The 15,378-nt window shown below is 43.6% G+C and overlaps 1 protein-coding gene across 5 annotated transcripts in view; it reads right to left on the bottom strand.

The window, feature by feature from the left end:
- LOC117438190 (spindlin-Z) overlaps positions 1 to 15,378 on the bottom strand; it is a 101,880-nt gene that overhangs the window by 20,286 nt on the left and 66,216 nt on the right. For all 5 annotated transcript variants that reach the window (XM_034073665.1, XM_034073668.1, XM_034073666.1 and 2 more), the window contains one exon: positions 11,463 to 11,511. In XM_034073665.1, coding sequence (XP_033929556.1) covers positions 11,463 to 11,511 — 49 coding nt within the window. The remainder of the gene's footprint in view (positions 1 to 11,462; positions 11,512 to 15,378) is intronic.

Below are 15,378 nucleotides of genomic sequence, written 5' to 3'. Positions count from 1 at the left end.
CAAGAAAGACATTATATGTCATCCAGGCAGGTGAACAATGGTTCAGATTTGGTCGGACAGTGAAAAGCCACCCATAAATTCAAATTAAGACAAATGTACACAACCCATATGGCAGAAATTTACACTGAGTGTGCCATCACCATATGCCAACTCACTGGCAACAATAAGCTGGAAGGAAGGAGCAGCACCAACATTGGATAAAGCCAGTCGTCAACTCTGTGAGTCTGAAGACAATCTTGCCCCCTCCATCATTTCACCTATGGAAAAACTGTTCAAGGAATTCCAGCAATTCAGAGGTGATATATCCAGCTCTCCACTTATACAGTCCCACATCTCAGCTATTAACAGTAAGCCCCCCTTTAGTCAACAGGGAAGACAGAGAAGGTACAAGCCATGGGCTAACCTATGGTTGTACCTGTGGGATCATGGAGAAGACATAAGACAGTGGGGTGGAAAACCTACCTCAATTCTGGAGGAACGGGTCTGTGAACTATAAGGAAAAAAAACTAAGAAAGGGGATCCTCCCAGGAAAGTTGCTGCTCTAATTTCTGGTGGGCAGTTTCCCAGATGGAGTGGAAAAGCTGATTTTACTCCAACTACTACGATAAGGAATTCTAATCCTGTTACACAAGATGTAAGTGAAGAATCTTATGATCACTATTAGAGGGGCCTTGACTCCTGCCAGGTGGAGAGGGACAACTGGGTTTACTGAACTGTGTAGATCAGATGGCATGACACAGCAGACTCACAGAAGTATAAAGCTCTAGTAGACACCAGTGCACAGTGTACCCTAATGCCATCAAGCTATCAAGAGGAAGAACCCATTTATATTTCTGGAGTGACAGGGGGATCCCAACAGCTGACTATATTGGAGGCTAAAATCAGCCCCTCCAGGAGTGGGGGGAGGAAGAAGCGGGGTGAGGGAGCAAGCAGCTGCCTGGTTCTGAGTTAACAGCTGTGCTTAAACCACAACAGTTTTTTGTGGCACCCAACCTGACGCTCAAAGGGTTGAGGTAATGACAGATCTAAACAGAGTGTGTCTAATTACATTTGTAATAAGAATTTATTGTTTCAGATTAATAGTCACTCATCACAATGCTGATTTATTGGCTCTCTAAGTTGTTGCTCTTGATCTCAGAGCCTCAGCATGTCATACCTTACTTACAGCCAGTATTTGCTATTTTATTGTTTATCAGATGGGGGGCTTGGCCAAAAGTTCTTGTTTCACTGTACTTTATGGTAATGACTTGTAATACAATAGACTCGTTGATCATGAAACTGGTCTGGCTTGCATTCCTAGTGTGGTCATCACCTCTATACTTTGGTAGGTATATAATGGAAGTGTTTAGCAACTACACATCTTTTTTTTCCTCCTAGGGTGGTCAACCTATGAAGGAGACATTCCCTTATAATCCCAGCTCCCCAACCAAACTGTTTACAGCATCATTTGAGAGTTCTGAAGGTTTTGAATGGCCTTTGGGTACCCTTGAGACTTGCCTGCTGATTGTGATGGGGATCACCATGTTGGCACACATACAGAGTGTGTTTTACCCACAACCATTTCATCTTATCTCGAAAGATAAGCAGAGTGGAGTTTGGGCCTTGTCTAAGGTTAGACAATGATATAAGAGGGCCAAGAGATTTTCCCTGAGGCTGGACAGTCATGAGTGGCAGGGTGTGTGGGACAGTATGGGCAAGTATCTAGGCCAGTGGGTCCCTCCAGGGCTTTGGAACTTCACCACTGACAAGTGCAAAATCCAGAAAAACTAGTAAAACACTTAGACAAGGTGTGCTGTCATCCTAGCAACACCAGAGAGGGACAAATCATGGGAATGTGCTGAGGCTTGGCTTATGCTTACAGAGACTTGTTCAACAGTATCCAGCATCATCAAAGGGAAAAAGATGTCTCTGGATAAGATGGCAAAGCAACAGATAACACAGCTACTCCAGCTCCAAGCACAGCAGCTACACCAACCCCAGCGACAAGTACAGCAGCTACCTAAACCCCAACAGCAACAAACAACGCAGCTGCTAGTGCTACTCAAACCCCAAGCACAGCGGCTGCACCAATCTCGACAACAGATACTGCATCCAATCCAATCACAGTGATAATCACTGCAGCTAAACCAGAGGACCAATTCATGCCAATATCGGTTGAACCTGTACGCAAGGGGAAAAGTAAACAAGAGGCACAAAGAGCAACCCGTACAGTGAAGAAGGATCAAGAACTAATGCATGCAGTACACGGGACAGCACCTGATCAAGAGTTACTGCATGAATTAGAGGAAAAGAAATAAGAAAAGGTGACTTCTCGACCCCGGACCTCAACCGAGCTATGGAATATGCAAAAAGATTTTACACGTCAACAAGGGGAGCACATCATCACCTGGTTGCTCCAATGCTGGGACAATGAACTAGAAGGAAGCCAAGCATCTGGGATGACTTCTAGGGAAGGGGGGATTGATAAAGCAATTGCAAAAGAGAAACAGTCCCTCAGCTTTTGGAGGCAGCTCTTGGCAGCTGTGAAAGGTTTCCTTACAAGGATGTTATGAGTCATTCGGCCAAGTGGACTACCTTAGACAAAGGCATCCAGTCTTTGACGGAATCAGATAATCTATCACACAAAGCCGAAAGCTGGGGATGCACCCATAGATGCAGATGAAGTTGAATGTACACAACCCATGTTGCGGAAATTTACACGGAACACACCATCATCATATGCCCATTCATTGGCAACAATAACCTGTCATGACGTAGTACCACCAACAGTTGATGAACTGACTCATCACCTCTGAGAGTTCGAAGAGAATCTCATCCCTTCCATCATTTCAGCTGTGGAAAAACTGTCCCAAGAGTTCAAACAACTGAGAGACGATCTATCACATGCTCCTCATGTGCACCAACACGCATCTCAGATATTAACAAAAGGCGTCCTACTTCTGGAGAGAGAAGACATAGAAGGTATAAGCAGAAGGGCACCCTATCTTTTCACCTGTGGGATCATGGAGAAGACGTGAGGAAGTGGGATGGAAAATCTACCTCAGCTCTAGAGGAACGGGTGCATGAATTGAGGAAAACAAAGGTCAAGAATGATCATCGCATGAAAGCTGCAGCTTCAGTCTCTAGTGAGGAGGTTCCCAGATGGAGTAGAAGAACTGATTTTCCTCCAGCTTCTGTGATACAGAAGACTAATATCTGTCAACAAGATCTAAGTCACCAAATTGTGATAACTATTAGAGGGGCCCTGCCTCCAGCCAGGTGGAGGTAGGAGACAATAAGATATACTGGACTGTGTGGATCAGATGGCCTGGCATATCAGTCCCACAGAAATATAAAGCTCTATTAGATACTGGTGCACAATGTACCCTGATGCCATCAAGCTGTTGAGGGCTGGAATCCATTTATATTTCTGGAGTGACAGGAAGATCCCAAGAATTGATCCAGTACAGAAGGCTGAAATCAACCTGACTGGAAGGAAGTGGCAAAAGCACCCCATTGTGACTAGTCCAGAGGCTCCATGCATCCTTGGCATAGACTACCTCAGGAGAGGGTACTTCAAAGACCCAAAAGGGTACCGATGGGCTTTTGGAATTGCTGCTCTGGAGACTGAGGAAATTGATAAACTGTCCACCTTGCCTGATCTCTCAGAGGATCCTTCTGTTGTGGGGTTGCAGAAGGTCAAAGAACAACAAGTGCCAATCGTGACCACAACAGTGCACCAGGGGCAATATTGCACCAACCGAGACTCTCTGATTCCCATCCATAAGCTGATCTGTAGACTGGAGGGTCAGGGAGTGATAAACAAGACCCACTCACCCTTTAATAGCCACATATGGCCAGTGCAAAGGTCTAATGGAGAGTGTAGACTATCGGGGCCTGAATGAAGTCACACCACCATTGAGTGATGCCATACCGGACATGCTAGAACTTTAGTATGAACTGGAGTCAAAGGCAGCCAAGTAGTATGACACAACTGATATTGCCAATACATTTTTCTCAATTCAGTCCAGGTTCTCAATTTTCTCAATTCTCAGTCCAGATCTTCCTCCTCTGCCTTGCTGGGAAATGCTGCATGATCTCCTGCATCCTCCTGGGGCTGGGTGGGCGACTTCTGGGGGATGCTCTCGGCCATCGCGGGGCTGGGCTCAGCCGCGGGGCTCGGCTCCTCTGCTGCGTGCTCCTGCTGCTCAGCTGCTGCCTCTTTCCGCTCCTCCACCGCCTCCTCCTGCTGCTCTACTACTGCTGCTTGATCCCCGGGGCCGCTCTTCCGGGCCGCTTCGGCTTTCACCGGCTCCCGGGGCTGCTCCTCGGCTCCCCGCAGCCTCATGAAGATGGAGACAAGGACAAGGGCAAGGACGGTGAAGAGCAGTGGGACGACCAGGTACAAGTCCACGGCCACGTCCATCCCGCTCCGCTGCCGGAACCCCCCTGTATTACAAGTCATTGCCATAAAGTACAGTGAAACAAGAACCTTAGCCCAAGCCCCACACTTGATAAACACTACCACAGCAAATACAGGCTCTAAGTAGCTTAAACCATTCTGAAACTGTGAGATCAAGAGAAACAACTTTGAGAGCCAATAAATCAGCATTGTGACGAGTGACTATAAATCCCGTCAGATCTGTTGTTATCTCAGCCCCTCGTGCCCCACGCTGGGCACCAAAAAGAACTGTTGTGGTTTAAACCAATCCGCACAGCTCGTGAACTCACTCCCCCCCTTATTCCCCCAACTCCCAGAGCGTTAGGAAGGAGAATCCAAAGAAAGTAGCTCCCACGGGTTGAGATAAGAACAGTTTAATAACTAAGGTATAACACAAATCACTACTACTACTACTACTACAACTAAGTGAAGAGAATACAACATCTCACCAGCCGCCAACCCATAACTCACCCCACCCTGCCCGACCGAGCACCGACCGATACCTCCTCCAATCCCTGGAGTCCCAATCCTTCCGGGTAGCTCTCAGTTACATCCTGGGCATGGCGCGCTGTGGTATGGAATACCTGTTTGGCTAGCCTGAGTCAGATATCCTGTCTCTCCTTCCTCCTGGCCTCCCCTCCTCCCTGGCAGAGCATGAGGCTCAGAAAGTCCTTGGACAAACCAAACATTTTAGCAGTAAATCAAAACATTGGTGCTATCAGCACTGTTCCCAGCCCGAAAGTCAAAACACAGTGCTGAACCAGCTACCAAGAAGGAGAAAAAATGACTACTACTGCTGAACCCAGGAGGGCATGCTAGGTAGGGCACATGAAAAACAATAAGGTGCTTGGCGACAGCCAGCATGGCTTCACTAAGGGGAAATCCTGCCTGACCAATTTGGTGGCCTTCTATGATGGGGCTACAAAAGTGATGGACAGGGGTAGAGCAGTTAATAGACTTGTGCAAAGCATTCGACACTGTCCCACACAACATCCTTGTCTCTAAATCGGAGAGACATCAGTTTGATAGGTGGAACACTTGGTTGATAAAGAACTGGCTGGATGGCCGCACACAAAGAGTTGTGGTCAATGGCTCAGTGTCTGGCTGGAGACCAGTAAAAAGTGGTGTACCTCAGGGATCAGTGTTGGGACCGGTCTTGTTCAACATCTTTGTCAGTGACATGGACAGTGGGATTGAGTGCTCCCTCAGCAAGTTTGCCGATGACACCAAGCTGTGTGGTTCGGTTGATACGCTGGAGGGAAGGAATGCCATCCAGATGGACCTCAACACGCTTGTGAGGTGGGCTGATTCCAGCCTCATGAAGTTTAACCATGCCAAGTGCAAGGTCCTACACCTGGGTCAGAGCAATCCCAGGCACAGCTACAGGTTGGGCTAAAAGGAAATTCAGTGCAGCCCTGCGGAGAAAGAAGGAACTTGGGGGTGTTGGTCTATGAGAAAATGAACATGATCCAGCAGTGTGCGCTTACAGCCCAGAAAGCCAACCATATCCTGGGCTGCATCAAAAGGAGTATGACCAGCAGATCGGAGGTGATCCTGCCCCTCTACTCTGCTCTCATGAGACCTCACTTGGAGTATTGTGTGCAGTTCTGGTGTCCTCAACATAAAAAGGACATGGTGCTGTTAGAACATGTCCAGAGGAGGGCCACGAGGATGATCAGGGGACTGGAGCACCTCCCATATGAAGACAGGCTGAGAAAGTTGGGGCTGTTCAGCCTGGAGAAGAGAAGGCTGTGTGGAGACCTCATAGCAGCCTTCCAGTATCTGAAGGGGGCCTACAGGGATGCTGGGGAGGGACTATTCATTAGGGACTGTAGTGACAGGACAAGGGGTAATGGGTTGAAACTTAAACAGCAGAGGTTTAGACTTGATATAAGGAAGAAATTCTTCACTGTTAGGGTGCTGAGGTACTGGAATGGGTTGCCCAGGGAAGTTTTGAATGCTCTATCCCTGGCAGTGTTCAAGGCCAGGTTGGACAAAGCCTTGGGTGGCATGGTTTAGTGTGAGGTGCCCCTGCCCATAGCAGTGGGGTTGGAACTAGATAATCTTAAGGTCCTTTCCAACCCTAACTATTCTTTGATTCTATGATTCTATGTATTCACCAGCTAATAAGAAAGAAACACAAGCTTTCTTAGGTGTTCTGGGGTTCCGGAGAATACACATCCCAAATTGCAGTTTGATTGTAAGCCCTCTCTATCATGTGACCCAGAAATAAGAATTACTTTACATGGGGCACTGAGCAACAACAAGCCTTTGAGTAAATTGAGAGAGATAGTTCATGCAGTGGCCCTTGGACCAGTCCAGACCAGTCCAGATGTAAAAAATGTACTCTACACTGCAGCCAGGGAAGAATAGTTCTACCTGGAGACTCTGGCAGAAAGTTGCAGGGGAGACTCAAGGTCGACACACAGAGAATCTAAGACCAGCTATACCCCAAATGAAAAAGATACTGGCAGCCTATGAAGGGGCTTGAGCTGCTTCAGAAGTGTTTGGCACTGAAACGCAGCTCCTCCTGGCACCCCGTTTGCCCATGTTGGGCTGGATGTTCCAAGGCAGGTTTTCCTCTACACATCAACAAGCGATGCTACATGGAATAAGGGGGCTGCGCTAAATACACAATGAGCTATATCTCTATACTGACTCATGGATGGTGGCAAATACCCTGTGGGGGTAGTTGCAGCAATGGAAGCAGAGCAACTGGCAACGCAGAGGGCAACCCATCTGGGCTGCTGTACTGTGACAAGATATCGCTCCCCATGTGCAGAAGCTGGTGGTGAAGGTACGCCATGTAGATGCTCATGTACCCAAGAGTCGGGCCACTGATGAACACCACAACAACCAACAAGTGGATAAAGCTGCTAAGATTGAAGTGGCCCAGATGGACTTAGATTGGCAACATAAGGGTGAATTATTTTTGGCGTGGTGGGTTGATGACACTTCAGACCATCAGGGCAGAGATACAACATATAGATGGGCTCGTGATCAAAGGGTGGACTTAACAATGGACACTATTGCCTAGGTTTTTAATGAATCTGAAACACATTGCATTTATGCAAGACAATGGTTAAAGTGTCTTTAATATGGAGGAGAATGACTGAAGCACAAATAAGGGGAGGCCTGGCAGATAGATTACATCACACTCCCACCAACCATGTGCTTACCATGGTGGAATCAACCACCATGGCTGGAAACATACGCAGTGCCCCACGCCACTGCCCAGAACACTATCGTGGGCCTGGAGAAACCATTCTTGTGGCAACATGACACCCCAGAGAGAACTGAGTCAGACAATGGGACTCATTTTCAGAACAATCTTATAGACACTTGGGCCAAAGAGCATGGCATTGAGTGGTTATATCGCATCCCCTACTGTTGGGGGTCGAGCATGGGCGCTTTAACAGGCTTGCAGCAAGCTGTGAGAAAGTGAACCTCTGACCCCAGGCTGGAAGAGGAAGCGTCAAGGTCAGCAAAACAGGAGCGCAATAACAAGATGCCAGAAGCATGATGTAACGCTAAGCTGAAGCGAAGGTGTGAAACCAATCAGGAGAGGCAAAGTGGAGCGTGTACCTCTCGCGGGCAAAGTGAAGCAGCCAATCAAGTAATGCGTGATTGCGTGTAAGACAGTATATTAAGAGCAGCCTTGTAATCAATAAACGGAGCATTTTGTGAACCTACATCGTATCGGTGTTTTCTCCCCTCCACCTGGCCGCGGCACCCTACCATGCGCCAGCTTCTGGGAAAATTGAATGGTACAATGGGCTGTTCAAAACTACACTGAGAGCAATGGGTGAGGGAACTTTCAAACACTGGGGTACACATTTAGCAAAAGCTACCCGGTTGGTCAACACAAGGGGATCTGCCAACAGGGCCAACCCAGCCCAATCAGAACTTTTACATACTGTAGAAGGGGATAAAGTTCCTGTGGTGCACATAAAGAATTTGCTGAGGAAGACAGTCTGGGTTATTCCTGCTTCAGGTAAAGGCAAACCCACTCATGGGTTTCCTTTCGCTCGAGGACATGGATATACTTGGCGGGCAATGCAGGACTATAGGAAATTCCACTGTGTACCTTAAGGGGGTTTAATTTTGTGTGAATACAGCCAATTAAATCAATGATATGCTGTTGACTGCTATCTAACACTTCTAAGGCAGCTATATTCCCATCTCTGCCACTCCAGACTTTGAAAAACTATATACGCTTTCATGATCATCATCAGAGAACAAATCAGTGGAAAGCCAGCAGCAGCGGGAGTTTCCCAGTACTGTCCTCAGATCAGAAGCGATGGAACACAACTTCCTTTTGATTATCACCCTAACAAAGAATGAACTTTGATGAAACCAATCAGCTCAGCGCTGATGATTTCAGAACTGACATCAGCAGGCAACAGTACAACACCCTACACAATCTCTCCTTCTCTGATGGATTCTTATGACAGATGAAGCCTGATGTCATGGATTGAATGAAGTCAACAAATTTTATAGAGCTGGTTCATGGACTAAGGAATGATATGTGTTTGTGTGTGCATGTGTGTATATATATATATATATATATATATATATATGAGGAGACAAGAAAAGCGATGGTATATTTAGGAAGTGTGGGACCTGAGCATGACATAAATGGTATAGAATAAGGGGTGGATACTGTCTTGCCTGTAATAGTTATTTTTCTTCCTAGTAGCTGGTACAGTGCTGTGTTTAGTCTGAGAACAATGCTGATGACAGTGCTGCATTTGAGAACAATGCTGATGACACCCCAATGTTTTAGTTGTTGCTCAGTAGCACTTGCTGGGGGGAGTCATCCAGAAGGGATTATCACTGCTCCAGGACAGGCTGGGTATTGGTCAGCAAGTGGTGAGCAACTGTATTGTGTATCACTTGTGTTTCCTGTGCTTTCATTTATTTTCTTGTTGTTTCCTATTATTATTATTGGCATTGTTATTTTTGGTATTCTTTCTATTATCACTATATTTTACTTTATTTTAGTTATTAAACTGTTCTTATCTCAACCTGTGGGTTTTACATTCTTATGATTTTCCGCCCCATCCTGCCCACAAAGGGGGGAAGTGTGTGTGTGTGTGGATGAGCAAGTGGCTGTGTGGTATTTAGTTACCAGCTCTGTTTAAACCACAACACCCTGTTCCATCCTGTTGGCTCTTCCCTCCTTTATGAATTTCTGAACCTAGTTTAGAATCTCTCCTATGGCCCTTAAGTGCCAGTAGACTTGTTCTTCTTTTTCTTTAAGTGAGGAATGTAAAAGTCATCATAACTAAATCAATGACAAAGGATGCATTACTTATTCATGGTATGCTGTAACAGCTCATTGTAATATCAGCATACATTTTTAATTAGTGATTCATATCCCACTTGTTTACTATAAACATGTCTACAGCTCTACTTACTATTAATTCTCAGAGAAATCAGTGACAGCACACAAAGTCATCTTGGTTTGGTATAAAAGAAAACCTGTGGCAAACAATTCTTAAACAATTAAACTAGGCTAAATTAATATAAAACTCAGTTGGGGCTTAAGTGAAATGCCTCAAAATTATGTGACTTAGGACCATGACTTAACATGCCCCATAAAAGCCTTTATGCTAAAATATACAACCTATTTAGGTATTTAAATAAGTGTATATCAACACAAGAATTAAGATAAATCTAGCCACCCTCAAGTACAAAAGGCAACCCACCTCTGACAGTCTTCCCATCATATACTCCTTTCTCTGAACGATTGAAAAAGAACAAGAGAAATTAATTTTTAACTCTACCTGTCTCTAGACAAATAAATGTTTATCTTTGCCTTGTAAGGAGATAGACAAGACTGAATAGTGAAGAGTTTGTGGAAGGAATTAGAGTAGTTTTACATCAGGTGCTGTATCTGGGAAACAGTTAATACTAATTCAAATGTTAATCACAGAACATATTTTTGCCAGACAAATTGCTTTGGATCTATGCGTATTGTATATCACCACTATAGGACTTCATACTCAAAATATAACTAGTAGCATTTTAATAAATTTCACTTCCCCACAGCTTATTTTAGAGTTCACCTACCAGAAATGTAGCCAAAATGCAACATCTAGCTAAGGTCAATCATGTCTAAGCTATTACCTCTATGTTCTCACATTTACTCATAGCAGCATTTAGCTTGTACTATTTTGAAATGTAGTAGAGAGAATACATGCCATGAATGTATAGGATAAGCAAGTATCCTTCTGAAAGGAGTCGAACTGGCCTGAAAGGGTTAGTAAGATGAAGGCGAATATGCTCCTGGAAGGGAGAGTTTCGACCTCTCCCTGAACCTCCCTAAAGGAGAAAAACCAGTTTCTATAACAACAATAAAAGAACAGGTGGTGCAGTACATCTAGAAAGATCAGAGAACAAGAATAATTAAGAACATAATGCAAGATCAAATAACAATTGTCACGCATAGTTATAATGTAGCCAAGACAGATGTAATCAATCTTAGACCAGGATCCTGTAATGAGTGAACAGGATCTAACTTAAGTATAAATATAGAAGCTTGTTCAATAAACTTCACTACATGCCATCAGAGCTGTAGTCTGTCTGTTTCTTTCAGGCGTCCTTAATGAGCTGGTCTCTGTCATCCTTCAAATAGCAGCTGCCTTATACAAGTACTTCAGTATGTTCTTTATTATTATTAAAAAAAAAAAAGGTGAAAAATCCTCTTCCAAAACTAAAGCTCTAATGAATCCTAGAGTACATGTGCCCCAAAATTTCCAGCTTGCAACCTCTTGTCTCTAAATTATAAATTACAGAATTGTATCGACAGGATAATTTCTCTCAGAGTAACATTCAAAATTATGCTTAGAACTCTACCAATGGTGCATTCTTTCCCACAGTCCTCCTAAAAGAATTAACGTGTGACTTTACACACATATACTGAATACTATTCCACATGATTTTCAAGAGCAAAATGAGCGGGGAAAAAAAATATATTTCTAGAACAGTACCTCCAGTTACTGAAAATTATACTTTAGGAAAGATATTGGCAACTTACTTGTGGGAGGTTCTTTTCTTCATCATGCTCGCAGAGACTCCTGCATGACCTACAATATAAATGATGGAATTATTGAACAATGAAGTGTGTTTATACACAGTGTCAAAAAAGTTATCTTAAAGAAAAGTTCTCTTTTTCAAGTAAAAAAAAAATTAAACACTTCATGTTTTGATTGATCAATTAACTCCTACAATGGAAGGAGGCTCAGAGGAGACAAGCAAGGACTATATACTCACAAAGCTAAGTGAAGAATTAGGGAATGACTGATGACAAACTGTTTCAAAATGCTGAAATTATCTCAACACAAAGGAGACAAAGGAGGTAGTCTTTGTTCCAGATAAATGGCTACAATAGTTAATGGAAACAAATGGCTGTGCAATTGCCCTCAAGTTGGTAATAATAATAAGCAGCAGAAGCAAATACATATATTCCTGAGCTAGACAGGCCAAAATGGGTGGGTGTATATGTGGCTCAGCCAAACTGAGTATAAAAACTCATTATAGAGCCAAAACTGAGTATAAAGACCCAGTATAGTGTATATAGTATAAAAAGTGTACAAGTAACAGAAAGAACTTTGAAAAGAGCAACAAACTTGAGCGGGTTTCAACCCACATATTCCTTTCCAATGACTTCAGATGACCAGCATCACAATGGAGATCAATAATGAAATCACATTTGTACTGTGATTCAAACGTATATTGGAACTGCTATACTCTGCTAAATGTAACTTGTACTATGATTTAAGTAAAATCCTGTATCATTCTGCTAAATCAAAGTCCCATGTAATGTCAAATAAATTAAAAAAAAACTGAAGTTGGTATTAATCATTAAACCTTCTTCATATGGAATATCTAAATGAACTCAGACAGAGTGTTGGACACATGTATGTTATCACTAAAAAAGCCAGTCATATATCTGTAGAAACATGTTCAGAATTTTATCTGTGAATGTTTAAATTCACACCTATAGAGAAATACTTAATTGAGGTTTCTCTACAGATCCAAACAAATTATTTAACATTATGTGCATGCTTCAAGCATAGCTTTGGAATATGTATTTTGAAAATTAATTTTCATAATAGCAATAGTGTCACACAAGAATTACAGACTGAAAGTGCAATTAGCCTTAAAAGTTTTCATAAATATTTTAATTTTAGGATTTTTAGATGAAGAAATAAAGAGGATATATATCAGGTGACAGAAATGGCAGAATCAAAATAAGACTTCATATATATTTCTTCCAACACTCATGCTTGTACTGAATCAATGAAAAGATGCATTACAGTTTTAACAACAGCTGGAATTTTAACTTTTAAAATTAGGCCCTCTGAGAAAAGCTACAGCAAAGATTCTATTTGCAATTTTTTACTATTAAAAGACCAAATAAATAGAACTTCCCTTTGAACATGTTTATAATAACTATCAGCTAGAAATTAAAATAAAAGATATCACAAAAAGTTTGAATAGAAATCCCAAAGACATTGGGACTTGACTGCAACCACTAAACAAGCATTCTCACTATACCATTAACCACCCCTTAGCTATATAAGGAAAAAAAGTTTAGAAACATACTTAAATAAAATAAAAAAAAAACAACAACAAAACCCACCAAATCCGTTATCACAAAGTAAAAAAACTTGAACACAGATTTCATTATTTCCATTACTGGTTGATAAGACAAATAAAGATCTAACTAAATCAACTCAAGTAGTTAAAACACCATAGAAAAAAACCCACATGTTCAGCAGGGTGGTTCAGCACAAAACTTGTTCACTGTCCTCTGTTTGGACTTTGTACCCTATACATTGCAACACATTTAGCCTTACAAAACCAAAGGAACTCTACAGGTACACAGAAGGAAGATCTATTGGTTAAGCCACAAAAACCACAAAGGGGAAGCTATGAATGCTACTCAGAATGAGTGTTTGCCCTGTTCAATAACTGCTCACTTTAGACACCTCTCATTTTTTATAGGACCCAAGCTCTACAGCCAGCTAAAAAATTCCATTATATACCTACCAAAGTATAGAGATGATGACCACACAGGGAACTCAAGCCAGACCAGTTTCATGATCTACTGCAGTCAGTCTTCACTGGCAAAGGCTCTGACCGCAGTACCCCAGTCTTGGAAGGCGGACGCAGGGACTGTGAAAACTTAGACCTTGGGCCCACTATATATGAGGATCTGGTTTGAGACAATCTTAAGAACCTGAACACACACAAGTCCATGGGCCCTGATGAAATCCATCTGGGGGTCCTGAAGGAGCTGGCGAATGAAGTTGCAAAGCCACTGGCCATCATATTTGAAAAATCATGGCAGACAGGTGAAGTTCCTGATGACTGGAAAAAGGGAAATATAACCCCCATTTTCAAGAAGGGGAAAATGGATGACCTGGTGAATTACAGACCAGTCAGTCTCACCTCTGTGCCTGGCAAAATCTGGGAGCAGATTCTCCTGAAAGGCATGATAAAGCACATGAAAAACAACAAGCTGCTTGGTGACAGCCAGCATAGCTTTACTAGGGGAAAATCCTGCCTGACCAATTTGGTGGCCTTCTATGACGGGGCTACAAAAGTGATGGACAGGGGTGGAGCAGTTGACGTCATCTACCTGGACTTGTGCAAAGTGTTCGACACTGTCCCACATGACATCCTTCTCTCTAAATTGGAGTGTCATCAATTTGACAGGTGGACCACTCGGTGGATAAAGAACTGGCTGGATGGTCACACTCAAAGAGTTGTGGTCAACGGTTCAATGTCCAGCTGGAGACCAGTAACGAGTGGTGTCCCTCAGGGATCGGTGTTGGGACCGGTCTTGTTTAATATTTTTGTCGCTGACATGGACAATGGAATTGAGTGTGCCCTCAGCAAGTTTGCCGATGACACCAAGCTGTGTGGTTCGGTTGATACGCTAGAGGGAAAGAATGCCATTCAGAGGGACCTTGACACACTTGTGAGGTGGGCTGATGTCATCCTCATGAAGTTTAACCATGCCAAGTGCAAGGTCCTACACCTGGGTCAGAGCAATCCCAGGCACAGCTACAGGTTGGGCTAAAAGGAAATTCATGGTAGTCCTGTGGAGAAGGACTTGGGGGTGTTAGTCAATGAGAAAATGAACATGAGCCAGCAGTGTGCACTTACAGCCCAGAGGGCCAACCGTATCCTTGGCTGCATCAAGAGGAGCGTGACCAGCAGGTCAAAGGAGGTGATCCTGCCCCTCTACTCTGCTCTCGTGAGACCTCACTTGGAGTATTGTGTGCAGTTCTGGTGTCCTCAACATAAAAAGGACATGGTGCTGTTAGAACATGTCCAGAGGAGGGCCACGAGGATAATCAGGGGACTGGAGCACCTCCCATATGAAGACAGGCTGAGAAAGTTGGGGCTGTTCAGCCTGGAGAAGAGAAGGCTGTGTGGAGACCTCATAGCAGCCTTCCAGTATCTGAAGGGGGCCTACAGGGATGCTGGGGAGGGACTATTCATTAGGGACTGTAGTGACAGGACAAGGGGTAATGGGTTGAAACTTAAACAGCAGAGGTTTAGACTTGATATAAGGAAGAAATTCTTTACTGTTAGGGTGCTGAGTTATTGGAATGGGTTGCCCAGGGAGGTTGTGAATGCTCTATCCCTGGCAGTGTTCAAGGCCAGGTTGGATGAAGCCTTGGGTGGCATGGTTTAGTGTGAGGTGTCCCTGCCCATGGCAGGGGGGTTAGAACTAGATGATCTTGAGGTCCTTTCCAATTCTAACTATTCTATGATTATATGAAGTACAGTGAAACAATAACCTTATTTCAGGCCCTCCAGCCGATAAACACTAAACCAGCAAATACTGGCTGTAAGTAAGGTGAGATGCTGAGACTGAGATCAAGCGTAACAACTCTGAGAGCAAATAAATCAATATTGTGAAAAGTGACCATTAA

This window comes from Melopsittacus undulatus, assembly GCF_012275295.1.
Source record: "Melopsittacus undulatus isolate bMelUnd1 chromosome W unlocalized genomic scaffold, bMelUnd1.mat.Z SUPER_W_unloc_1, whole genome shotgun sequence".
In the NCBI taxonomy this organism is placed as follows: domain Eukaryota; kingdom Metazoa; phylum Chordata; class Aves; order Psittaciformes; family Psittaculidae; genus Melopsittacus; species Melopsittacus undulatus.
The sequence above is the reverse complement of the archived record's forward strand: the minus strand, read 5'-3'. Positions and strand labels throughout refer to the sequence as shown.